The 25563-nt window shown below is 40.9% G+C and overlaps 1 protein-coding gene across 1 annotated transcript in view; it reads left to right on the plus strand.

The window, feature by feature from the left end:
- Positions 1-24282, plus strand: part of sema3fa (sema domain, immunoglobulin domain (Ig), short basic domain, secreted, (semaphorin) 3Fa) — a 44727-nt gene extending 20445 nt beyond the window's left edge. The window contains exons 3-19 of the mRNA XM_026167515.2: positions 6767-6927; positions 7013-7075; positions 9313-9432; positions 10818-10907; positions 11913-12006; positions 13321-13440; positions 14785-14924; positions 15924-16038; positions 20464-20533; positions 21354-21498; positions 21590-21812; positions 22104-22192; positions 22327-22368; positions 22812-22969; positions 23150-23211; positions 23321-23454; positions 23550-24282. Coding sequence (XP_026023300.2) covers positions 6767-6927; positions 7013-7075; positions 9313-9432; positions 10818-10907; positions 11913-12006; positions 13321-13440; positions 14785-14924; positions 15924-16038; positions 20464-20533; positions 21354-21498; positions 21590-21812; positions 22104-22192; positions 22327-22368; positions 22812-22969; positions 23150-23211; positions 23321-23454; positions 23550-23978 — 2255 coding nt within the window. The 3' untranslated portion in view covers positions 23979-24282. The remainder of the gene's footprint in view (positions 1-6766; positions 6928-7012; positions 7076-9312; positions 9433-10817; positions 10908-11912; positions 12007-13320; positions 13441-14784; positions 14925-15923; positions 16039-20463; positions 20534-21353; positions 21499-21589; positions 21813-22103; positions 22193-22326; positions 22369-22811; positions 22970-23149; positions 23212-23320; positions 23455-23549) is intronic.
- The last annotated feature ends 1281 nt before the right edge of the window (positions 24283-25563 follow it).

Here is a 25563-nt window from a genome sequence, read left to right on the forward strand (position 1 = left end):
TGAGAGTGGAACACCCGGAGAAGGTAGAGGTGGCAGTTGTCCCCAGTAGACCCTGAGTCAACACTTGCTGCTAATGGTCTCTCTAAATTTACCTTCTAATTACCCTCCTCTTATTGCCCCCAGCTAACAGCATACTGGCAATAGCCTTGCAACACAAGGAAGCCAAAAGACATGATGAAAATTACACTTTGTTCAGTTCTGGCTAAAGTCAGCAGGAAGGGAACTGATCCACTGACAACTTGGCTTGAGAAAGATGCAAATTTTCCTAATCAAATCAAGAATCAGGAAAAAACTATAAATAGGAATCAGAAGATTCCTTTGAGAGATCTTTATACATCTGGCTCTGTGTTAGTGCAGCTGACAAAGAGGGAGAGTATTTATTCTAAGTGCCAGGCCAAAGGTCAGCCGGGGAGAGGAGGATTTTTCACTCATTCACACCCGCTCTGTCTCATTATTCAGCCCTCTCCATAATCCTTCTAAACTAGGTTGTCACCACTGACCACTGCCGCCATCCTGACCAGCCCGCTGCAAGCGATGGCACAGCTACAACAACAAACAGCTTTATCACAGCATAAACACCATCCCAGCCATACGTGTACACAAACATTCGTGCATACAGCAGCCAGCCACAAGAGCGCACAATGCTATGGCATAAAACCGAAACCAAAGTAAGGAACAACCAGTTATTTTCTTTAAAATCTAGAGATTAGCGTTATAGAGGAAGAGAGTCAACAAAATTGTGCCCTCCCCCATTCAGACTTTTCAATATCCCACCTCTCACCGGTCCCATCCTCTTTAAGCACCCCACCCAAACATCATCATGACCACCCAGCTCTGCTGAACGTAAGGAGGCCACTGTGAGCTTTCACCACAGACCCCTCATGTCCTTTAACCTTTCACCCTCAACTCTGCTGAGGACAGCTGTCTGTGGCACTGTGTACAGAGAGAAAAGCCAGCGTTCTGGACCGGGAACCGCCTCAAGCGTTTGTATTGGTTATTTAAATATGTTTCAATCAAAACTCTTACACTGTGTTTTAAAAAAGCCTGAAGTTATTTTTGCTTTTCTTTAAAAAAGAAAATCAACAGTAATAACTGATTGATGTTTGCTGTTCTGTCTGAGGGTTCAAAAGCCATAAGGCAAGTCAATCCTCTTCAGTCTCTGGATGTAGTTGCTCTTGTTTCTGATCACGTCATATAGATACCATATAATGCAACTTTAACAAAGGTCAGGTTTGTGGACCAGATACAGAGAAACTGCATGACCTTTGCTGTCAGCTGAACCAGGGATCTTCTTCTCCCATGTGCTTTAATTAACCTTTTCTGTCATCTGTAACAGCAGAAATAGATTTGTTATAATCTCTCATTTCCACTCAGGAAGTGAACTTAAATCAATCTTTCCCTGCCTTCGATTTGTGCAGTGGGAGACAGGTGTCTCTGATTTGATGTGAGGATCAGAGAGCTCTACCTCTTTCTCTGTGAGCACACACACACACACACACACACACACACACACACACACACACACACACTCGCGCGCGCACACACACACTAATACCGTGTATCAGTAGCAGACAAGCATGAAGAGCATCTGAGTGACAGCATCCGGAAGCTCTAAGATAAGATGTAATCTGGTGCCAATTATTTCTCCTTGACAGGCGCAGGTAAGCAGCAATCAGCTCCAGTGACATGTGTTGTGAGTCAATAGACCTTACCCCAAAGGGTGGTGAGAGGCTGATTATGAGGTTCTGAACTGAGGCAAACACGAAAGACAAACACCAAGTCGGGTTGAGCTGATAAGCATTCCCACCGCTGTTCAGATGCTCTTTTATCCCCAATGACCTCTCCATTCTGTGCAAACACACAAAGATACACTGGCCCCAGACATTCAGTATTCACTTGAGAGATGCACTGAATGAAAGAAAGTCCTAGACTGCATGCGTCTTCAAGCAGATTAAAGTCTTCGAACCTAAATGGCAAGTGTGTCAGTGTTTTCCGAAGTAACTCTGCTAATCCACAGCTCATTTTTATTTATTTTAGAACTAGATATTTTCTTTAAAGGTAAGCTTGCTCAAAAAACAATGACACTTCTTTTATCATATCTGTATGTCACACGGGCAGCAGATGAGTTTAGCTAGTGAAACGGCCTGAATTCCAGTATGTTTGTTATGTGGCTATAAGCGCACAAATAAACATGCTGTCGTTGTTTGTTTAATTTGTGCTCAAACAGCAACACAGAATTTTTTTTGTTTTACTTTAAGTTGTTTGCTGTAATTTGATGTTGAGTATGTACAGTGTATTCCTCCTTTTTAAACCACTTTTTGTTTATACGGCGATAAGGTAAAGTGAGTATATGTGGACATTTAGTGGTTCATCGTGTTGTCAGCTTGTCCTAAATGTGGTATCTCTTGGATGCCTTGTGGGAATTTCCTCAGATTTAGCATAAACATCCACTTGGACTCAAAGACGAAGAAATCAGAATTTGGTGGTCAAAGGTCGGTATGACTTCATAGTATGTGTTTGGCTTGTGCTAAATTTACACAAATCTAAAAAGATTAATAAAAGAAAGAAATGATGGCTTGTTGCATCCGATGTTCAAAGGTCATGTCTTAACAAAATTCTAACTGGCTAGTTGGGATGTGCAACCACACCACACTAATTCTAGTGGAACATTTGACAGTCACAGACAAGCTAGTTTCCTTGCTTGCAGTCATTATGCTTAATTACTATCACCATACTTAACAAATGCTTACCAATGAAGTTGATCATCCTATTGGGACTCTAAACAGGTAAAAGTGAAAGAGTATTTTCAGTAATCTTGCACAACTTGGATTGTCGATATGGTTACAGAAAAGCAAGTTCAGCTGTTCATAGGGTATTAATTACAGTGCTAGTCAAGGGAGTTTTACAGACAGTCTTATATATAAAGTTACTTTTAGGGACACATCCTTGCATGCTTGGCTGCAGACAAGCTGCAACAAGGTAGAACCACACCTTTACTTTGGAGAATGTGAACATAAGTAAATTTGGAAATTTAGACCACATGCCATGAATGCCTGGGCAGGTATGCGGGATTTTCTGTTGCCTGCTCCCTCGTACTAAGTGCAGATTGATTGTGAGGAAGGGGCTTAAGCTGAAAGAGGCATTAAAGAAGCAGTAGTGGTGTCTGTGTGGTACGTGTTTTATTATCTATTTATAGATACAAAACAGGGGTCATTTATGTCCTTTTGAGGACCCTGACTAGGGTTGATCCAGGAACAACACACCATGGTACAAATACTGGCCTATAAAAATATAAAGTATATAAAAGCCTATATACCTTAGCTTCAAAGCAGAGCAGAGGGATCACATAGGTGACTAACTAAAGGATCAGTTGACTAGTCTGTGTTATTCACATTTCTGCAGAGTCGATTGAGTTTTGTTCAACAAACTGAAGGCAATTAGAGAAAGGTCATAGAGAAAGAAAAAGACAATGTTCTGCCTGCCTGACTGTCTGGTAATTATTACAAAGACCTTGCTGGGAAGCTGGGTGATATACACGAGGTTCTGTGGTCTTTAAAAAAAAATGCAGGACCTGGTGCACTATCATTGCACTTGTGCCCTATCATTGCTGAATGTACCAGCTGGTGGTAAATTCAGCCATTTAATTCCATGTTAAATGCCTGTTTTTGGTTGTTTTTTGGAGCGTTTTTCTTTGCTTCAAACAACCATTTAGTCTGAGCTCCTTAACACACAGGAATGCTTTTTGAGAAGATGAATTTGTGCTGACAATAGAGTGTATGTGTGGTTCGAGGTGGACTGTTACCATACTTCACCACTAATCTCACCACACCTCAGGCATTATTTCAAGGTAAATGTGTTTTAGCGTGTCTCACCTTGCAGGGATGTAATGTTTCTTCTTTGTGAAAGCTTGCCACGTCATTTGCACCGACTAAAATGTCAGGATGAGAGGAGCCAGTATACTTTAGAAATCTCACGTCGTATTTTGAGTTGAGCTGAGTTCATTCACAAGCTCAAAAGAGAGAAACAAAATAAACGACGTTAAACTGATCTACTGAACTTGCCATTTTCTATAAATCACAAAAGGTGATCACGTATTGCTTTGAACATAATTCTCAAATTTTCAAGTCAAACAGATCATGAAGTTTTACTAACGGAGTTCAGATGGTGCGGTATCTTGAACCCACTTTGTGTGCTGTCCTAATTGTTGTTAAGAGTTTTTAATTGATGTCATATACTTTACCCCATTGCTCAGCACAATAACTGAGATATGCCAGAATTTAAAAAAGAGAATACTGTCATTTAAGAGTGTTTTAGGCCTGCGAGTTTTAACTTTGTGCAATATAGATATCTTATATCTGATTTCCAAGAGTTTATAATAATAATAATACATTTTATTTAAGGGCGCCTTTCTAAAGCACAAGGTCACCTTACAAAGAGAAAAAGACATCAATGAAGCAGTAGATTAAAATAGATTCTAATAAATTAAAATACAGAAACCAGCAAAATACAACCACAAACAACAAATTAAAAAACAGAACAAAAACATTATTTGACAGCAAGTAAAATCTGTATTAATTTAGTTAATTTTTACAAAAGAAGTGATTTCATCCACCATTTCAATCTTTGTTCTATTTTAGCTGAAGGAGCTGTAGTCCTCATGTAGACAAACATCCACAGCACATGGAATGAGTCCGAAGTGCTGTAGATGTTAGGATGCTGGTGATGTGTAAGTGACATGTAATCTTGGACAGGTACCTCAGTTAATATCTGTTAAATCATGGTTCCCATATTAATACATGTTGAGTTTTCCCAGTGCAGCTTTTTTAGTATACAATTGACTGGTCATTTTCCCCACATCGGGATTAATTAGGTCACTTCTGACAGGATGAAATTTGATTTGCTTTGGAGTGAAGCACATCGATCCAGTGATCCTGGATGGGAGATTCACAAGAGAGAAAGATGACAGGCTGTCAGATACTTGAAGCTGGTTGCTATTAACAGGTGATATGTTTAGGCGAACGTTTACTTGTAATGTAGTAGGTTGTCTGTCTGTCTGTCTGCCCGTCTAGTCTGGTTTGCAGTGACCTAACTGTCTGATTTATGGCAGCCGGTCCTCTCCCTTTCTGATGCCCGTGCATGTAGATCTGAGTGCAGAGGTGATAAATGTGGGGTCACGGCTGAAGTTCCAGTATCGTTTGACTGCTGGGCTTGCCACAGCAGATAACAGGCTGTGTTTAGTTGACTAGCAAACGAAGATGGAAGATGTTTATAGAACAAGTCTGGTGCTCGACTGTCTTAGGATACTATCTATGTGTTTGTGAGTGCGACTTTTGCATGAATACAGTAATCCTGGATTACACATGGCAGTCTTTCCTGGAAATCCTCAAATACACTGAAAAAATCAAACCTCAGAAAATATTCATCTTATTTCTGATTTAATGCTTTTTCAGGATTCGGGGAACAGAATAGACTTAAAAATAAAACCCCTGACGTGTACTTTCACCACAGCATGGCAAAATCGCATATCGGGGTTACTATTAAACTGTTTAATGTGTTTGGAGGCATCTTATGAGAATTACATGGGTGACAGGCACGTCTGTTTCTGTTTACTACCCGCGCACCATGATGCTGCACCGTGACTGCAGCATTTCACAGTTTCTGAAGGAGCTCAGCAAACCAACAGCGAAGAAGCTCTCTAGGAGAGGATTCATGTCAGTATTTCCACATGTCCCGTGCAGGTGGAGAACTTCATGCTGTCTTTTATTTCCCTAAGTAAGACTTTCTTCCTCGGTCGGGTTAAGGAAAGTCGTTATAGCTGCCATATGGAGTCTTTTTCATCTCCAGTGACTCTTAGATTTGGCTACACAGAGCATAAGAGCATTTGTACGGTCCCATTAAAGTGGAACCTGAACAGGCCTTCCATGGGATCCTTGGGCTTTCTCTACAAACAGAACAATCTCAGCTTTCACAAAGCAAATTCTGAAAGACAAGAGAAACAGATACACTTATCAGAGCTGCTCCAAAGATAATAAGAGGATCGGGGGAGGAATCTGCTTTTTGTACAGCAGCACTGAAAGTCACATTTTCACACCACTGAGCCTCCCCGTGCAGTATGTGAGCCATCAGTTTCATTTCAAAATAGATTTAACAGCGATATGGAGGAAAGTATGCTGCGGTGTTTTGCTTCCCAGGGAGCACATCGGTTCATTCGTGGCTAATTCACCAGGGGAGATTGTTACAAAGTCTATCATCCCCTTCACAGCTTGTTACAACTGAGGTTCAGACTCCACGGCCCTGAATGTTATCAACCATGTGGCCTGTTGTAATAAACAGCGTGGTATTTGACTTCTTACTGTTCCCATAACTTGTGACTGATCTTTTGCGTCTCTCTTGCCATTCATTTAGGATTCCCGTGAGTTATTTTTTGTCTGCTTGCTTTAGTCAAGCCCGCCGTACCCATATTTAGTCTGACCATAACCCCATTATGGCAGGATGTAATTGGGGGGTAAAAACATAATCTGTAAATTAATCTTGGATAGTTTGATGGTAGGCTTGGCATCATTAGTATGTTGCCATGTCTTTAACAATAGAATACTTTGTGTGTTTGTGCGTATGTGTTCCAGAAAAAGGCAGCCGACACACAATTCCTGAGACTATGTCTGTGGTTTGGGTTTTCTAGTTTTATTGTGTGTTTTTCTACTACAGTAATTGCAGGTTCAGTATGAACAAAAACATTTATTTTTGCACTTTTTTTGCCCCTTTATAGAGCTGAAGTCTACCGGCACTGCTCACCACTTCTCCTTTTTGCTGAATTCAACCGACTATCGGATCCTTCGCATGGACGAGGACCATGACCGCATGTATGTGGGCAGCAAAGATTATATACTCTCTCTGGATCTACATGACATCAACAAGGAGCCTCTCATAGTAAGAAAGTTTCTACCTAAACACTGAACTGCCCAAGCTCGGCATGGGTTTACAGCTAACCAGCTTGTGTATTTTTCACTGTCAGATCCACTGGCCTGTTGCCCCCCAAAGGAAGACTGAATGTGTTTTGTCAGGGAAAGACATCAATGTAAGTATTTAAAAGAAAAAGCAATTCTGACGAATGAAAAATCCCAAACATTTTCTAGTTTCATTTATAAAAACTTACTATTGTTAATTGATTTTCATCTAAATACTGAATTTTTGGTTGTTGCAAGTTTTCAAATCAAATCATCAGTGCTGAAGGCAGACTAGCATCATACAAGTGATAGCTTCTGGAGACACCGTGCTACAATTATCCTTATAATGCATTTAATGTGGTTATTCAGTAGCACTCAGACTTCAGCTGGACTTCAAACTGAAATTTAAAAATTCAGATTCTACACTCTGTTTATAAAGATGGCTATATGGGTATCACACTATCACAAGTAAATAAACACTTTGTTTCCAGGGTTACCCCTGTTCAAATTTAACAGTGTGTTTTAATCCTGTCTTTTTTTGGTGATGCTCCCAATTTTAATGTTGGACTGGGGTTAACAGAGGACATTTTCAAGCTCCTCCAAATGTGTGACTGGTTATGAAGCTCTTATTTACTGCCTCTGAATCCCTGATAGCTAATTGCACACAGATGCCACCAATTTAGCTGAAGCAGGAACTTGAACCTTGCAAAAAAAAAAATGCACCAGTCTAGAAATGCCAAATTATTATCATTATTTTCCTTTCTTTCCACACCGTAATCATTTTACCTTTTGTTGTTCAGACAAGCTTCCAAAATGAATCGGTCACTGGAAGCCTCAGACCCATATGAAGTCTTAAAAGGGTTCAGAGACATTCAGACATCTCCTTGCACCTCCTGTGCAGCCCCCACAAAGAAGGGATGGAAACTCATCATTGAAATTCATTTAAAAACCAGATTCCTCTCCTTTGATTTCGTTCACACGTTGATCCCCCTCCTACCCTCAAACACACACATATGCACTTGTTTTATCCATGCTAGGGGTGAGAGACGGCACAGTCAGGGTGCACCAACAGTTTGATGAGGCTGTGGATAATAATCCTTCTCTTCCTGCTGGTATAAAGCTCAGGCAGCTGTTTATCCTACTAGAATGTTCATTTATGCACGTCTGGTGACCCAAGCCTCCAAGCGCCTCTGGCTACATTGGCCTATGTATGTTCATATGCGCCTGTATCAGCTTCTGTGTATGTGTGTGAGGGGATGGGTTTGAAATTTCATCAACAGAATAAGAGAATAAGAGATAAGACCGGCTACTGCAAGACATCGCAGCAGTCTTGGCCGCTCTTTAGTGAATGACAAATGATGACAATTCAGAAGCAATTCAGAGGGGATGTTGGTTCAGGCAGGAGGTCAAAGGCAATCAGCCCCACTGTGCTCTCTGTGGGGGAGCACAACTGTGCACTGAATGATGCGTAAACACACGCACAAAAACACATCCTCTGAAACCTCTGACTTGTGCATCTGTCATGCTGTTAAAATCTGCCAAAATGGCTCATCCCCCATCCTGCATACAATCTTTTTTATCTACTTGGTTCATCCTTTCTTTTTCACCAGCTGTCACTAGCAGAAAACATGACAGACAAATCTGAACAGAGCTTATCGGCTTGAACATTTCTGTAGTTGGAATTTTGATTTGGTGGATTGTGACCAGGAAGGCAGACAGCTGGTCAGGCAAACAGATTGGAAAAAACCTAGAAAGCACAGAGCTGTGCTCACTGAGAGCACCTCTTTGTCTTTAGTCCAAAAAAGGAAAACATTGGCATTGCTTGAATTTCGCTACTAAGAAATTAAAATTCTAAATTCAGGCCAATCAGTGTTGAGCTTTTCACATTTTTGGCTTTATGGTTTGTCTAAAAAAAAAAAAAAAAGAAAAGTTAATTGGATTTCAAAACCTTTTCATTTCTTCGAATTTTTTCATTCAAGCACTCTTATTTGCTCTAACCAAACTCTTTCCCATTTGTCAAATTTGACAGAACACTGAATTGGGTTTAACCTCAATCCCTGAAGCAACCACACTTAACATCTCAGAGGCGCTGCTTTCCTTGGTTTCAGCCACACACTTAAATGGTGTTTGGAAACATTTTCCCTGTGAGAGTGTGGTCCGATTGGAAGCCAGAGCCAGCCTGACACAGAGAGTGGAACAGCGCTGCCAAACAAAAGCCAGCCAGCAGAGGAAGTGATAGATGTGATGTTTTTAAGGCAGACAGAGGAGTTATTAACCATCAGTAGGGCATTGTATATTAAGCATCTCCCTTTATCTACTGCATTTTCATTATCTTGTGCTGTCTGTGTTTTGTTTTGCTGTCTCTCAGGGGGAATGTGGTAACTTCATCCGTCTGATTGAGCCCTGGAACCGGACCCACCTGTATGTGTGTGGGACAGGCGCCTACAACCCCATCTGCACCTATGTCGACCGAGGACGCAGGTCACAGGTAACCAAAGACACAGCCAGGCATCCATGGAGACATTTTGACCTCTACTCTCTACTTCCTAAAGAACCATATCAGTCGATCAGTCTCAGGTCAGAGACGCTCCTCCTGCTCTCGTGCTTTAGTTTCATGGGCTTTGCTTCTCTTCCATCATTTTCTGCGTATTAGTTTTCATCGATTTGCACTCTTTCACGGTCTGGAGGACTCAAAGAAAAAAGCTTGGTTAGACCTCTCCAGATCACCATTAACATTACAAAGTTGAAGTTGGTAAGGCAACAAATAAGAGCAGCTAAGTGCTGCTGCTTAGGGGCCATTGAGGCTATAAGCTTCTCTTACCATTGTGAATATCACGATGACACTATATCTATAGAAAATATCTCTGCTTGTGGTCCTCCATCCCCACCCTCACCTGTTTATACACTGTGGCCCTGTGGCCTGTCTTGCTGTCTTGCTGAAAACCTCTGAAAAGCAATCATTACTGATGGAGCCTCTCATCCATCATCAGCCTTGTAGCTCACCCCTCCCTCTGTCCCTTCCTCCATCCCTCCCTCACTCGATGGCCACGCAGAGCTTCGGCAGCTGCCTACCCAGTTATAGTCGACACACTTGCATTCACCGCTCTGCCTGTTTAGTCTCACTGTTCAAATGGAGGGTTCAGATTTCAATGTAAAGGTCAGTCTGTCTCTTGTCATTCAGTTTCTCCCCTAAGGCCCAAACGCTATGTTACTTCACACTGTAAAGATTTTTCTCAGCAACAGTAGATGTAAACAAAAACCAGTTGTTCAGAAATTCGTCCCTGTCTTATACAAAGGGCTTCACACATTTTTTAATCCCCAGTTCATGCCCAAACTTTGTCCCGTAACTGCAAACGTTTTCCTTTAACTGCATCAGCTTTTATGCCTTTTCGAGGCGGCTTCACAGCTTTCTCTGCAGGCTGATGAGCTCCACATCAAAAAGTGTAAAAAACGTGAACATTTAGTTTGGTTGCTAATAACAGTTACACTGTGAACATGCGTACACGTATTTTCTCATATGTTGATGTAATTATATTCAGTGTATATGTTGTTTGCGATTTAATGTGTTCTGTATAACCTGCATGCTTTACAGCTGCGTTTGCATGTCTCTGAGTCTAATCGCACATGGGTATCAAATGATCAATGCCACTCATCAGGCTCTCTTCGATCACCTTTGACCTCCACTTTGACCCACTCACATTTGTATTTTCATCTTTAAGAACTACTTTTTTTTATTCGACTTCTTTTGTCCAATCCCTTTTGCTCTGACATATTTACTCTTCTTTTTATGTCATGGTCGGCATCAGTTGACTTTAATCTGGGATGTTGTACGTCGGTAATGAGATGGCCATTGTGCCATGTCTCTGTTTTTAGGGGTTCCACTACCAACAGGCATCCCAATCTGGAGGGAGAACAAGTCGAGCAGCAGACTACAGCGCTACATCACAGCCTTTGGAGGCGAAGGTGGGCTGAAAGTTTTGTAGAGTTTTATGCCCACCTGGAGTACTTTTTTTATTAGAGTTGGGGGAAATAATAGGGGGAAAGCATAACTATAAATAAATTTCTTCTTTTAAATATCTTGGGTTATCGAGGCAGCTTGCTGAACTACTGAGCCTCCAATCAACTCTGCTTTCAAAACTGAACTGAACGAACAAAAAAGTTCTGCATCCTGTTAATGACTAGTATTTTTTTTTTCAGACATTTATCTCCAGTATTAAGCAGCAAATGTACACAAACAAAATATGCGGGGGGAAAAAGTTCCCCCTTTCACTAAAGTTTTCAGACAAATGCACAAAATCGTTGACCCAAACCACGGTTGTCATCTTCATTGATTTACGCAAATGGTAGCGTTTTCATCACCACACACATATTTATGAGTCATACTGTATCTTGTTACTAAAAAACAATATCCAAGCTCAGGTTACAAACACAGCTTTACATCTTTTTTGCCTTACATATTTCCTACCTGTCAGACATCATCAGTGAGCTTTGAAGTGCCTGAATGACCTCCGTGTAGACATGTACCCAGTGTTGACACAGATGTTCCAACATGTCCTCTTGCACTGTGGAATAATGAATTCTTGTTTGAGCCACTAACATGAGAAGCATGGTGGATGAGTTTTGAACTGCTGTCAGCGTTTGCCTCCACCTCGCCATCGACTGATAACCGCTTTTGTGCACTATTTGTTCCCATTAGCAGAGCCATGTAAGCTGCCTATAGGGTCACCACTCACACTTAATCATTATTACCAACTTAACCAACTGATCACATTAGTTTGATGACGCCATTGCCTTTTTAAAACTTGTAAGTCTTGTAAAGTAAATGATATAGCCAAACTGCCCCCCCCCCCCCCCACCCAAACACACACACGCGCGCGCGCGCACGCGCGCAAACAAAAAAAAGTTCCTTAAACATAATAAATCTGTTACCATGTGGTTAATGTTTTTCTTCACCTTTTACCATTACAGGAATACATTTTCCGCCTTGAACCTGGTAAAGTGGATTCTGGGAAAGGAAAATGTCCCTATGACCCTAAGCTGAACAGCGTCTCGGCTTTGATCAGTAAGTATCAGCTTTTGTTTTTCCTTCCAACGACGTGTGCAGGCGTGAAAGACATAAAAGATCTGCAGTTTGTGTTTGGTTTGTATTGCTGAATGGGACTACTGGTGATCACTTTGACACTGCAGCGCTGTGTTACCGAATTTTAAGGAGACTTGACGGTTGTGCATGATGTGATGATAAACCCTTTTAATTAGTTAATTGTTCATTTAAAAACAAAAAAGGGCAAATAAAGAGAGCTTTTGGGTTTTTTTCTTTAGATTGTGTTTAAATTAACCAGTATTTCAAAACTAAACACTGATTTTAGATTCACACAAGATAGAGAAAGTCGATAAATGATCACATGTACACAAGTAAATTAATTTACTGATAACCATCTCAGTCATTAGTCAGTCAGCTGTTTCAAGTCTAAGCAGGTCTGCAGATACGTGGTCATTTAGCTGGTCAGATGGACGTGTGCGCTCTCATGTCAGTAGGTGGTCTTTTGTTACCAGCTGCTTACAGGTGGTTAGACATGGCTCCAGGTCAGCGACCTTCTGCCCTCTGTGTGTGCATGTGCTCAAGCGTGCATACGTATGCGTGAAGGACAAAGGCGGAGAGCGTCTCTCTCTCTTTTGCTGTGCCATGTCAGCTCAGTTACAGCTGACCCAAGCAAAACTGTAACACCAAAAAAATCATCTAAATGTCGTCTCACATAGTTGGCAGGGCAGAGGCATACCGCACTGACACAACAGGAAGGTGGAATTTCCCTGGTTTAGGATTTAGGTGGGTTTTTTTTACACTACTGTTTCACAAGCTATGCCTCCACTTCACTCCTCATAAGGTTCACAGTATAGAAAGCAAATGCTCCAAGTTTCTGCTTTTTTTTCTAGGTGCTGCACAGAAAGTTTCTGTTTACGCCGAACATGTCAAATCTGACTGGCTTTCCTTGATCTCTAAACTATACGCCATGAATCTGTCTGATGTGAAGTTGACTTTCTAATTGCAGCTGTTCTTTCAAATTTCACTGATTAGCCCAATAAGCACGAGTACAGTAATTATGAGAATAGCATTTTTGTCTGAAACGTGACACAGACACCTGTGAGCTGAGTTTAATCAGACTGAACATGTTTTAATTTGGCACTGTCCTGAGTTAAAATTCCTGCCTTTGAATGGCCACATCTGCCATGCATGCCATCAGTCAGATGCTGGGGAAATCTAGAGGGATGGCGTCACTTTTTAATGAAGTTCTGGCATGGTAGATAGCATGTTCTGTATAACGTGAAAATGTTTTCATCCATCATGACTTCACCTTGGCATTTCATCTGTGATTGACAGATGGAGAGCTGTATGCAGGAGTGTACATTGATTTCATGGGAACAGACTCGGCGATCTTCCGTACACTGGGGAAGCAGACAGCCATGAGGACTGATCAGTACAACTCCAGATGGTTAAATGGTAATGTCTCAACTCACAGCTTGTTCTGCATCCAGGATTTTCCTTGACTCATTTTGCTGTAGACCAGTTTTTATTTACTCCTCAGTTTCTTAAGATCATTACTGTAATGTTTTAGGTTACCAAGTTAAACCTTGGGGTTAAATACCATCCTGCTGATAGTCAAATTAAGAATGTTCCCTTTCCAGTCAGTTTCAGTTGACTGAATGATCAATTGACTCAAAGCATGCCATTCACTACACTAACTGTTCACTGCATGCCTGCAGCAGAGTCTGACAACAGGGTCAATAGTGTAGTTGCAGGAGAAAATTAGCGCAAGTCAATAATGACTCAGAGTAGCCTTTGCTTTGTGAATGAACTGTGATTGGCTCAGTGACATAAATGCTGTTCGAGAGCTTTCATTTGATATGGCCAAATCAGTCACAGCATCCCCCCCCCCACCCCCCTGAATCCTGCAGGCTCCCAGATTTTCCTCTGACCCTGTTGCCCTGACAACAATCCCCTGGCAGTGGTTCACTGAATCGGGACACCTGAGTCCTGCTAATCAGCCATGTGAGATGTCACAGATATCCCCCCTCCCCCATTACATGGTTCCTGGTTATCCCCCCTCCGCTTGGTTTGGTTTGTCCTCATTTGGGACCCTGGTCTGTCACAGTGGGGAGGGGCACTCTGTGTTGCGTGTCCAGTGTTGACCCAGTGAATCAGCCAGCGGGAGCAAACTGTGATGCCATATTGAGCATTGTTACTAGGAAGAAATAAAGGGACAAGTTTAGAGTGTCAAAGTGCTGTTTAGTCTTTAGGCTGCTGTTATTTTGCCCATAATAGTATTAATAAAAATAAATAAATAAAAGCATTTTATTTCGAAGGGTTAAGCTGTTGAATGAAACAAGATTTTCAAGGTCTCAAGTATTTTTCTTGATAATTGACAGCTTTCCTTGTTTATCTTAAAACAATGGTCAGGTACACGTGTAAACTAAAGAATACAAAGTCAACATACAGCCATGGTCAGAGGCAATTTTGTGTGCGTTCAGGATGTCCCTCTTCTTTTCTCTTGAATGCTATTAGGAAGCTTTTTGACATTTGGCACAAAGGTTCACGAGGACCGAAGGAACTGATTTGATTTGGTGGTCAAAGGTCTCTGTGACCTCACACGGCACATTTGGCCACAACTCAAAAATCTGCACGTGATTTCACAAAATGTTTAATGGGAGGCTACTTTTAGTGTGACATCATGACATTTTGAAAAACACTTTTGTGGCTGTAAAGAGGTTTTAAATATGTTGCCTGCACACATAATGTATTTTCCAAGACTTGTATTGAACATTTTCTTTCCTTTTTTGTCTACAGATCCCACATTTGTTCATGCACACCTCATTCCAGACAGTGCTGAAAAGAATGACAATAAACTCTACTTCTTCTTCCGCGAGAAAGCATCTGAGATGGGCCAGAGTCCCATGACGCAGTCCAGGATAGGGCGGATCTGCCTGGTGAGTTATCACACCAGTCATCAAATTTAATGCTTATGTGTCTCCGTAATGGTTAGTTATGCTCTGCTGGCAGTTTGAGGCCCATAAAGGAAGTCCCCCATGATCATCAGAAACTGTTTTCTGACTAATAATTACTATGTACAACAGAGTGATGCTTAGCAAAGTATTTGTCATTTGCCTCAAAGGCCAAGTCTGAGATCCTTTATTTCTTTTCCTCAGGGTGAAAGGTTTGAAGAGCAGGGTTGACTTTAATCCACGTCTGTAGGCATACAGAGACATCTTTGCAAAGCCTGTGTTTAATTAGCATTGTAGTGTTGTAGACACGCAAACAATTGAGCTGTGTTCAAAACTTTCAAAGCATCTGCACGTAGACTTCAGAAAAATGCATCTGAAGGGTTCTGTGTTTGCAAGCTGCATCCCTTAAGTGTGTAATTCAAAAGAGATGAAAAAACAAGACAGTCTAGCTGTTCTAGGAGGCTTAGAGCTAAATGCTACTTTCAGCATCCTTACAGTCTCACAGTGTTTGGTTATTTTTTCTATAAACAGTTGCTGTGTTTTTCTCACATCTTGTGTGTTAACAGTCTTGAATGTTTTAGAGGTTAAATAAGATTATATATATCCTCCAAAAAGATTAAAGTCAAGTCAAGTTTCTGGACGATATTAATTGAAACATTTAAAGCACACAAGAAAATTGGAAACTTTTTTTTCCTTGTAAATGTTAGTAGATAAAAACGAACATTAAATTTTATTCTTCTAACCCCTAAATCATTCTGACTGTGAAATGCACTGATTTCATGTATCATCCCAGTTCTTTGCCTCAGTAGCAAAGGTTTTCTGACCGCCTTGTGAAGACTGGCCAAGCTAAAACATAAAGCTATGTCTTTATTTATACAGACCAGTTGTTCCAAACAGCTGTTGGTCAGATATTGCTCAAGCTCATCCCGTTGAGTAATTTTTGGAGCAGTGTGAGAATGACTCCCGCGTGTCTCTGCTTTTCAGAACGATGATGGTGGACACTGCTGTCTGGTGAACAAGTGGAGCACATTTCTAAAGGCTCGTCTCATCTGCTCAGTGCCCGGAGCTGATGGCATTGAGACACACTTTGATGAACTAAGTAAGTTGAATTATTTCCCAGGATCCCTGACCCTTTTAGAGCTTCTCTGATGCTCCCTTTCATCTCTGGATTTTGAACACCGCATCGCGTCACCGGTAGTCACTCTAAACCTAAAATTTAAGTTTGCATATTTAAAAGAGAAATGAACCATTTTCTTTCTAAATGTGTCGCATGTTGCATTTTACAGCTCAGTTAACGCAAGTCAGGGACCGTATAGTGCATTTGGTAGGAGTTAATGTAAAGCACATAATGAATGCATCGCTGACCTCACAGAAACCCTGGCAGATGGAAAGTGAGAATTCTTAAATGGCTGCGTAACCGCGACTATTCAAAACAAGGCCCTGCAGATGGACTTGTTGTTGACAGATTCCGTATCAACAACTTCATCATTTGTAGAGTTCTCTTCACATTTGCTTTGCATACTTTCTCCATGATGTTAATCCACATGTACTCGGCATTTGGTGCGGTGCGTGTGGGCCAGCAGCTTACTGTACTATAGTCCGGGGACACATCCAGCAGCATTTAGCACATCTCTTCTTACGTGCTGCAATAGCAGGAAGAATCCCCGAGAAGCTGCAGCTTTAGATTAAGGTATCACTGACTCATACATGTTAATCTTGACATGTATATTCCTTTGAACCTCCTGTAAAGTAGGTGTCATCCTAAAAAAGGTAATGTCCATAATGTCAGAATGTAATCAGCCTGCTTTCAAGCACCATCAGTGTCTCACAGCCTTGTTTTTAGAAAAAGGAACCACATAGACACACATGCAGAGTAATCAAAGTAATGAGCAGCAGGAATCAGTCCAGCACATTGTGGATCATCACAGCCTCACATGACTGACGGGATTAAGGAGGGATTTGTAGTATCCTTAACATTGTAATGACAGGTGGAATGAGCAGCACTTACATTTTATTTTACTACACTGACTAGCTTCTGCTTGCTGGGAACTTATTTTCACAGTAATGCAAAACATATTTCACGACAGTACAAAACAAATTCTATAATCACCTTTATCCCATGTTCACATTCAGTCTGAATTGCCTTGTGAGTGCCGCAGGTGAAGCAAGAAGTTCTGATAGTCCAAGTTTGCACCTATCCAATATTATTATTAAGCAGATACAAACTACTACAGACTGTTTTTTCACTTAGCTTATGTATGAAAACACACACGTGTGTGTTAATTTAGAATTTATCATTAGATGACAAAAATTCCTGTTCATAAACATGGAAAAAATGAACAATAAATACATATATTTATTATTATTATAAATTACAGGCACTATTAACATCATGTTTGTGGAACACTTATTTACAGATATGCATCGCAACACATCCCAGTGACCTGCAAAGTGCCACTGCACTAAAAAGTTAAGCAAAATGTACACATACACATAATGTACATGTAATGTGCCATGCGTTTTAGGATTAGCTGCTACACATAATATATATAATTTGTAAGGGTCCTAAATACCTAGACAGATGTTGATAACCCTGGTACCCTAGATAGTTTATAAAGTTTCATGGAAATCGATTAATGAGATATGCTCATACGTTATGATCATTATAGTAAGATTATTATTACTAATATTACCTGATACAGTACTTAAAATGAATTTACAGAAAGGCCTGAATAACCAACTCTTTAAAGTGTCTTTTAGTACAATGCTGAACAAACAAAACAACAGTCTTAACTCAGTTATACAGCTTTCCCTGCAGTTGTGATAAGGGAAAATGCCAAAACATTTAGGAGTAGAATATGTTTATTTATGTCTTAAAGTTGTGCAATTTGACATGGGGGTCTATAGGGATTGATTATCTGATTAGCTTACCCTTTTAGGAACGCCAGTTTTTGGAACGTAGCATTGGCTTCAACCTTTAAACACCAGAGGGTGCATTTTCTGTAACCAATTACAACTCAGATAACGGCCTTGATGTGTAAAGTGTGCAGGCTTGCGTTCAACAACATAAAGCACCACCGACAAAACAGCCTTCTTCATGCCTGAGTCTTTCAAAACCCTGATTTGTACACCTTTTCAACTGATTATATTTGTACTTTGCCTGAGTTCAACATCTAAGCCAGTCCACAGTGAATTTTGACAGTAGTATTAAACATTTCATCAAGCGACGGTGCAGGTATGAGCTGAATCTATAGTAGGCCTAATCTTGTGCAGTGATGAGGCTTTGCAGATGTTAGTTGTGTGTTAAGAGCACTCAGTGTCTGTGACAGAAAAGCACTCTTTTGTCAGTGTTGCTGTACTTTTAGCGGTCCATCCACTGTCAGTTGTAGCCTCGGTGCAGATGAGCACTCGTGATGAGGTCATTCTGAGTCCTGAGGTGCAATGTAACATCCCACAGCTCTGTGGTCGCTCTTCCCACAACCACAGACAGTCTGGTAAAAATGTATTCTGTCTCCAGTCCTGCTGGTCCTGATGGAGCCCAGCAGAGGCATCGGAGTGGTTGTATGAGGACTCGGGGGAGAGAGTGGAGTAGATTCAGATGGTGAGGCTAACAGAAGAGAAAGCTTTCAGTGTTTTGCCGAGAGGAGGGAGAGGAGGAATATAAAAGCAGAGAGAAAGAGGCACACAGACACGAGTGGTGAAAAATGTCTGCCAGACAAAAATGAGAATTAATTTGTGACCTATAAGGTTTTATTGCCTTTTTCCAAAATGTAATTATGGAGAGAAATATTCTTTTTTTTTTTGTTTTCTTCAGTTAAATCTAGTTATTTTTTTAGTCACTGAACTCCATAAAACATCCTCACTCTTCATGTATTTTTGGGGGAGAGGATTGTTTTTAAATTTCCGCCACAATCATTTCGACTGGACATTTTAAGAACACATTTTAGGTGCACATCTTTCAGAGTGGGTATTAGGGAGATAATAATATACAATCTGTCTTTATTTGACAGTTTTTCTTCCACACAGTGACTGTTTACTGAGTGCATAATTCACCTGCACTTTGATTTTTACTGCACAGCACCTTATTTAGCCCAGCCCTTTGTGTTCTTTCTGCACTTACAGCAATTAAAGATGTTTCTCTGCTAATGTGATGCTGACAGCGCCTCAGAGACTCTGTCTGATCTGACACATCAGAAACAAAAGTTCGAATTATGCAACTTGTTCCAGTTCGTTGCCGATTTATGACTTTTCTCTTTTTTACTGCGCTTGTTCTATAGCCAGGAGGTCTGTCAAACTGGCGTCGGACGGGTTATGAATTTCTGCAGTGTTTGCCAAAAGTTAATTTTTTGCTTAAGCGAGGGGCCATTACCTGTCATTTTCATACCTTGGCATGTAAGGAGATTTTTTTTTATGTTTGAAAAGATTTTAAACTCCTGATCAAAAGGGAGTTTGTTTATTAAGGAGCTCTGCAGAGTCAGGAATGATGTTTTTATGCAAGCCATGTGGATTTAAGCTTCTTCTTGTTTATCCAATGCACGCTGAGTAAAGTCGAGGGTACAGAGATTAAAGCGTGTGTTATTACATTTCACCTTCAGTTCCACATGCATAACTTTCCTTTCGCTCTTTAACATGCTGCTTCTTACTTTCAGTCAGTTGATATTTGAGCGAGAAATCTGAGCAGGCCGATCCACACTCTTATTGTTGCTTGTTTTCAGCTTTTCAGATAACCATGGGTTATAAAAAGAGAGGCTAGGATTTCATGGCTATTCACTGAAATTGGTATTTTCTAAAGACTTTTGACTATAGGGTATTTTTTTGTCCAAGGCCTTTTCAAACAAGTGATTTGAGAACTTGTTTCTTCTTTTCCATTGATGAAAAACCATGAAATGGAACTGGGTGTTTTTCTGCTCTACCTGTCTACATTAAATGTATTTCAGTTTTCCTTCTTATTGTTTTTCCTTGCACTTTTCTCTAATGAAACCATCAGAGGATATGTAGGGCTCAAAACTGCCTCAGTCCCACAGTCACTGGATCCATATGGCTCCTATTAAAGCCATGTTTCACCCGAGATCTCTTTTTCACATATATTCCCTGCTGAGGCCAAGGAACTGTAGTTTCAGCTTTGGAAGAGTTTAGATTCAGGATCTCATTGAGACTCTCGTAACCGCAATTCATGATGAGCTCACAGCGAAGGAAGAAAAAGTCTCAGTGTCACAAGTACTATTACTTTGGGTTAGTTAGGTTCATTTTAACAGTTTTATTTCTTTCAGATTTAAACAGGTCAGAGTAGGGAGGAGTATCACAGGAGTAACGTTGTGCATTTGCACTCATTACATGGCCATTTTGTGCATAGTAGTTCTGTCTACTTTTCATGTATTTTTGCCAGCAAACCTGCAGAATGTCTACTAATGTGATATCATTTAACTGTTGCAATCGACTTAGGGATCCAAGTACTTCGTCATGCACTGCCTGTTATGGTTTATGACTCTGACTAATTGCTATAAATCTTTTCATTATCTTGTAGGAGATGTGTATATCCAGCCAACTCAAGACACAAAGAATCCTGTCATCTATGGCGTCTTCTCAGTTTCAGGGTAAGCATGGCTTTTTCAAACTCTCTAACTTTGATGCAGTTTTGGATAGAAAGTGTGTTTTGGTTCCCTCCTGTGGTTTTTATTCCTTTCCGCTGAGCCCGAAGGTGTCTGCTCTGTCTGATGTTGAAATGCGGCGTTGCATTTGTGTGGGCCGTCACATTCAGGATGCAAAGACGAGACAGAAAGTGAATGTTGAGCCCAGAGGGAGTAGCGTTCCTCTGGGAGGCTGACTGAGCCTATAAGTTCCTCGGAGGTCAGGTTTGATAGCAGGTTGTCATTCAGCACACAGCATTAAAATTCAAGTCAACCAACCAGACGTGTAAACTGAGATTCTGACGGCACACAAAGCAGGAGGAGGTGCGCGCAGAGTCATAATAAACATGTCCTGATTAATGTATTTGAGAAACAAATACTGTTATTGTTTCCATCTTCTCTTTAGGCATCAGGCATGTTTAAACCCAGCTGATAAAAACACATGTGGTGCTAATGACAGGGGCCCATGACAGAAGTTACAAACATAGTACACCCACCACACAGCGGCAAGAGCCTGTACTCTGGCGATTCTCTGCAGTATGTGGGTGTTTGTATGTCAGTGTGTCAGACAGCTTGACTCTACTTGAGTCAGTTTGAGTGTGTGTTTGTGCGTCATAATGTTTCAGTGTGTTCCTGTAAGTATGTGAGTACGTGGGAAGGAAGTAGATTCTACCAGCCACGGAGAGCTATCGCACTAATTATCCCAGGGAGTGAGAAAATCTGAATCCTCGAGCTGCTGTCTTTATGTGTTCACCTTTTCTTTTCTTTTCCTCCTGCCCTCCTCCAGATCTGTGTTTAAAGGCTCGGCAGTGTGTGTGTACTCTATGGCTGACATCCGTATGGTCTTTAATGGGCCATTTGCCCACAAGGAAGGCCCCAACTATCAGTGGGTGCCATACACTGGGAAAATCCCCTACCCTCGACCTGGCACTGTGAGTTAAAACATATAATATATATGTTACTAGAACCATGAATAAGATAAACAAGTAAATTGCTCAACAGAAATTTTTGGTTTCTTACTAGTGTCCTGGAGGCACTTTTACCCCCAACCTGAAATCCACAAAGGATTACCCAGATGAGGTTATCAACTTCATGAGAAACCACCCCACTATGTACAACGCTGTATACCCAGTGCACAAGCGCCCCCTGGTGGTCAGAACCAATGTGGACTACGAGTTCACCACAATTGCTGTTGACCAAGTGACAGCTGCCGATGGGAGCTATGAGGTGCTATTCTTGGGCACAGGTAAGTGTTTTAAGAACAAAACTGGGCATTGTCTGATGATTGCACAGTAATCTTACACGTCTATCATTGTGCACTGTTAAATTCTGTGGCCTTGGCTTTAGCTGGGAGGTTTGCATACGCATGTTGAAACAATCTGTCTCTTAAACATTAATGAGTCATAGTGTGGCTTTCCAAAAACCAGTTCTCTGTTGCAGATATTTTAGAATAACAATGAAGAAACCAAGGTCAAGGTATTAATAGCCAAATAAATCAACAGAGCTCAGCCAAAGTTACTTCTTCCCACTCTTTCAGATCGAGGTACAGTCCAGAAAGTGATTGTCCTGCCAAGAGATGACTTGCAGACCGAGGAGCTGGTGTTAGAGGAAGTGGAGGTGTTCAAGGTCAGTCTTGCAGCCTTAGTCACTTTGCTACTAATCCTCTTTTTGCCCTACTCTACATTTATATACCATGTTTGTTATCTGTGATACAGAATAACAAATCCAGCATTCACATGTTTTTAATTATGTCACTTCAGGTTCCCACTCCAATCACTACTATGAAGATTTCATCAAAAAGGGTAAGTTAGTGTAATTTGATTCAGACCAAACAGTTCAGCTAACAACAATCAGACAGAGAACACAGTCGTCAAATTCAATATGAAAATACACAATCTAAGGAAAAAAAATGCATGATTAAATACAAAACATTGTAGTACGCAACCAAGACCTGATATCCAACTATAGATTTTGTGTAATTTGGTGCAGCTTATACTGAAAACAGACACAGGACTCTAGGTTAGGTTAGAGTATAGCCTAACCCGGAGCCTTCTTATGTCACTTTGAGGATGATGGCTTAGAATCTCAGTGCAAGTAGCTTCAATCAATTATTCATTCTTTAAATATAAATCTATAATTCTTCCTTGAAACATTAGCGATGTCCAGAATTGTAAAATAAATGGCCTTTGCTCGAAAATATGTTCCTGTTTTAATTTCTAATTTGTATTTGTTTTTCTTTTAACAGCAACAGTTGTATGTCGGATCAGTCCTGGGTGTGACCCACTTGGCTCTCCATCGATGCGATGTGTACGGGGAGGTCTGCGCTGACTGCTGTCTCGCCAGGGACCCGTACTGTGCCTGGGACGGCAAATCCTGCTCCAGATATTCTGCCTCACAGAAGAGGTGAGGGTCAGGATTGTGTAGACAGGGAATATATAAATGAAGCAGACGAAGTGCAGCAACAAAGTATTTGCACTTCATTACTTCCCACCTCTGCAGTTGGAGTATTTATGCAGATTTCTTATTTTTCAAGTGTGTTTCGGTTAAATTTTATATCTGTGGCTGTTGATTTGACCCCTCTAGGCGGAGTCGTCGGCAAGATGTGAAGTATGGAAATCCTATCCGCCAGTGCAGAGGTTATAGCAGTGAGTGTCACGTTGTACTAAGACTATAGCATTTAGACACCAGCATTTTTTCACTCGGGAGCTATCTCACAAATAAAATTGCAACTGTACATCATGTGTTGTTTTGTAGCCAATAAGAACCCTCTGGAGACAGTTCAGTACGGGGTGGAAGGAAGCACTACATTCTTGGAGTGCCAGGCCAGGTCTCCTCATATGTCTCTCAAGTGGCATGTGCAGAAGGAAAACAGTGACCGGAGGAAAGAGGTGAGTACAGCTCTTATATTAAACCTTCTATGATCTTTTTTTCTGTTTATCTTTTTTAAAACTTAAAATCTTTACTGGCCTTCTGTTCGTCCCAGATTCGCTCAGAGGGTCGCATGCTGAAAACAGATCAAGGACTTCTGATCCGCTCTCTACAGTCATCTGACGGCGGCATCTACCAGTGTACGTCCACAGAGAAAAACTTCAAGCACACTCTTGTGAAACTGCAACTGGTGGTCCTTTCTAGTCGCACAGTCAACAACATTTTGGTGGAGACAGGCAGCCCGGCTCTTCCTCAGCTTCAGTCCAGTGCCTGGACTCCAAGTGCCAGTCAGTATAAGGACCTGCTAACCATCCTCAGCCAACCAGAGATGGGGCTGATCAACCAGTACTGCCAGGATTACTGGCAACTGGGAGACAGCAGCTTCGGGAACAACAAAGGCAAAAGCCTGAAAGAGCTGAAAGAACAGAAGAAGCCTCGTAACCGCCGGCATCATGAAGAGCAGACAACTCCAGCTGAGACATGAGAAGCTTGATGTACATCGTATTCAAACAACCCCCTGTCTACCTTTACACACAACCTCCTAAACATTGCAACCCTCCATTTAGGGGAATGACTCCAGTCAGATAGAAAAATCAAATTCTCATCAAAGACAAGACAGAAACTGCAGAAACACAACGCAACAGCATCAAACAGTTTCTATGTAACTGTCGGGGGGAGGGGGAAATACACAATATTTATTGTAGGTTGTAAAAAGTAATTATTTGTACCTATCTAGCAACCCTGTTTTTTGTGAATAGATCAATCTGTGCAAATATTGTGGTTATTATATTATTATTATTAGTGTTATTGTTTATTAAGATGTGTTATTTTGTTGAGAATATCTTTATGTTTGGTGTTTTTAAGAAACAGCGACACTAAACCCAGACATTGGGAGTATCCATACATGGACAAGAACTGATGGACATGTATTCAGAAACTGCTAAGTGAAGACCATGTTGGATCCTTTGACTGCTGGCAGTATTCAGTGTCTAAGCTGAAAGAGGAGTCGGGATGTCCGCGAATGTCTCGTAACTCTCTGAACTTCTTCACCAGATCTATGTACTGTATATTGGACAGTTTGTTTGTTTTGTTTTTTTACTGCGAAGTACAAGCTGTTGACAGAAAAAAACAATAAAAATGGCATTTCACAGGACATACACGGATAATGGAAATGCCCAGAGACTGCAGCTGTGATGTCACGGACGCACAGTTATATGTGAATGAAGAGCCCTCTGTGGCAGGTAGAACGTCTTTCCTTTCACGATGTGGTCCAGTCGGGCCTCAAGTAGAGCTGTTACTCATCTTCTTCCAGAATCGGTTGCTGCCAAGTGTTTGTTTTGTTTATATGTGAATATCACATCTCAGTGTCGTATCCTTAACGTGATCTTTGTGATAAGCTGTTTTCTTTTTTGGGGGGAAGGGGGAGGGGGTCTTTTAATGACACAAAAGCTGATAACATAACATTGCCTTCTCTTTTCTCTCTTTGGGAAAAGATATTCCAGCAGGCAGCTATGTGTGAGTTTGTAACAGTTTGTGATTATAAAATGAACAAAGCACCTTCTGTTGTCGAATTGGTCATTTCAAAAATATTAAATACTTCCCCAATATCTGTGGCATTTTACATAGTGTATTCATATAAGGCAAAGCATTCAGTTTGTAGGCTTAACAATTTCTTTTTAGTTCTCTTAATCCATTCCTGACATTTCTATGCTAAATATCAGTTCTCAACAGGGGGAATATGTAAAATGTAATCAGTCTACAAAAACTGGGCTGATGTTCAGAGCTTTGGAGAGTAATGTTTCTGATTAGGGATGTGCTTAATGTATCAACTACTTACCAACAAAGATGTTTGCCAGTACAGTTCCGCCACAGACGTTATATAAAAGCATGGAAGTGATTAAGTTCTACAAGGTGTCACAAATACAAACACTAGCAAAGCTGATTGCCACCAAACCTGAAGAGAAATCTTTCCCAAAATCTTTAGAAGGTGGCTTTTCATTGTGCATGACGTGTACAGTGTATGTATGTGGTATTTGTCTAAAATTCTACATTGCTGTGGATGTCAGTGA

Source organism: Astatotilapia calliptera, chromosome 5 (genome assembly GCF_964374335.1).
Source record: "Astatotilapia calliptera chromosome 5, fAstCal68.1, whole genome shotgun sequence".
Taxonomy (NCBI): domain Eukaryota; kingdom Metazoa; phylum Chordata; class Actinopteri; order Cichliformes; family Cichlidae; genus Astatotilapia; species Astatotilapia calliptera.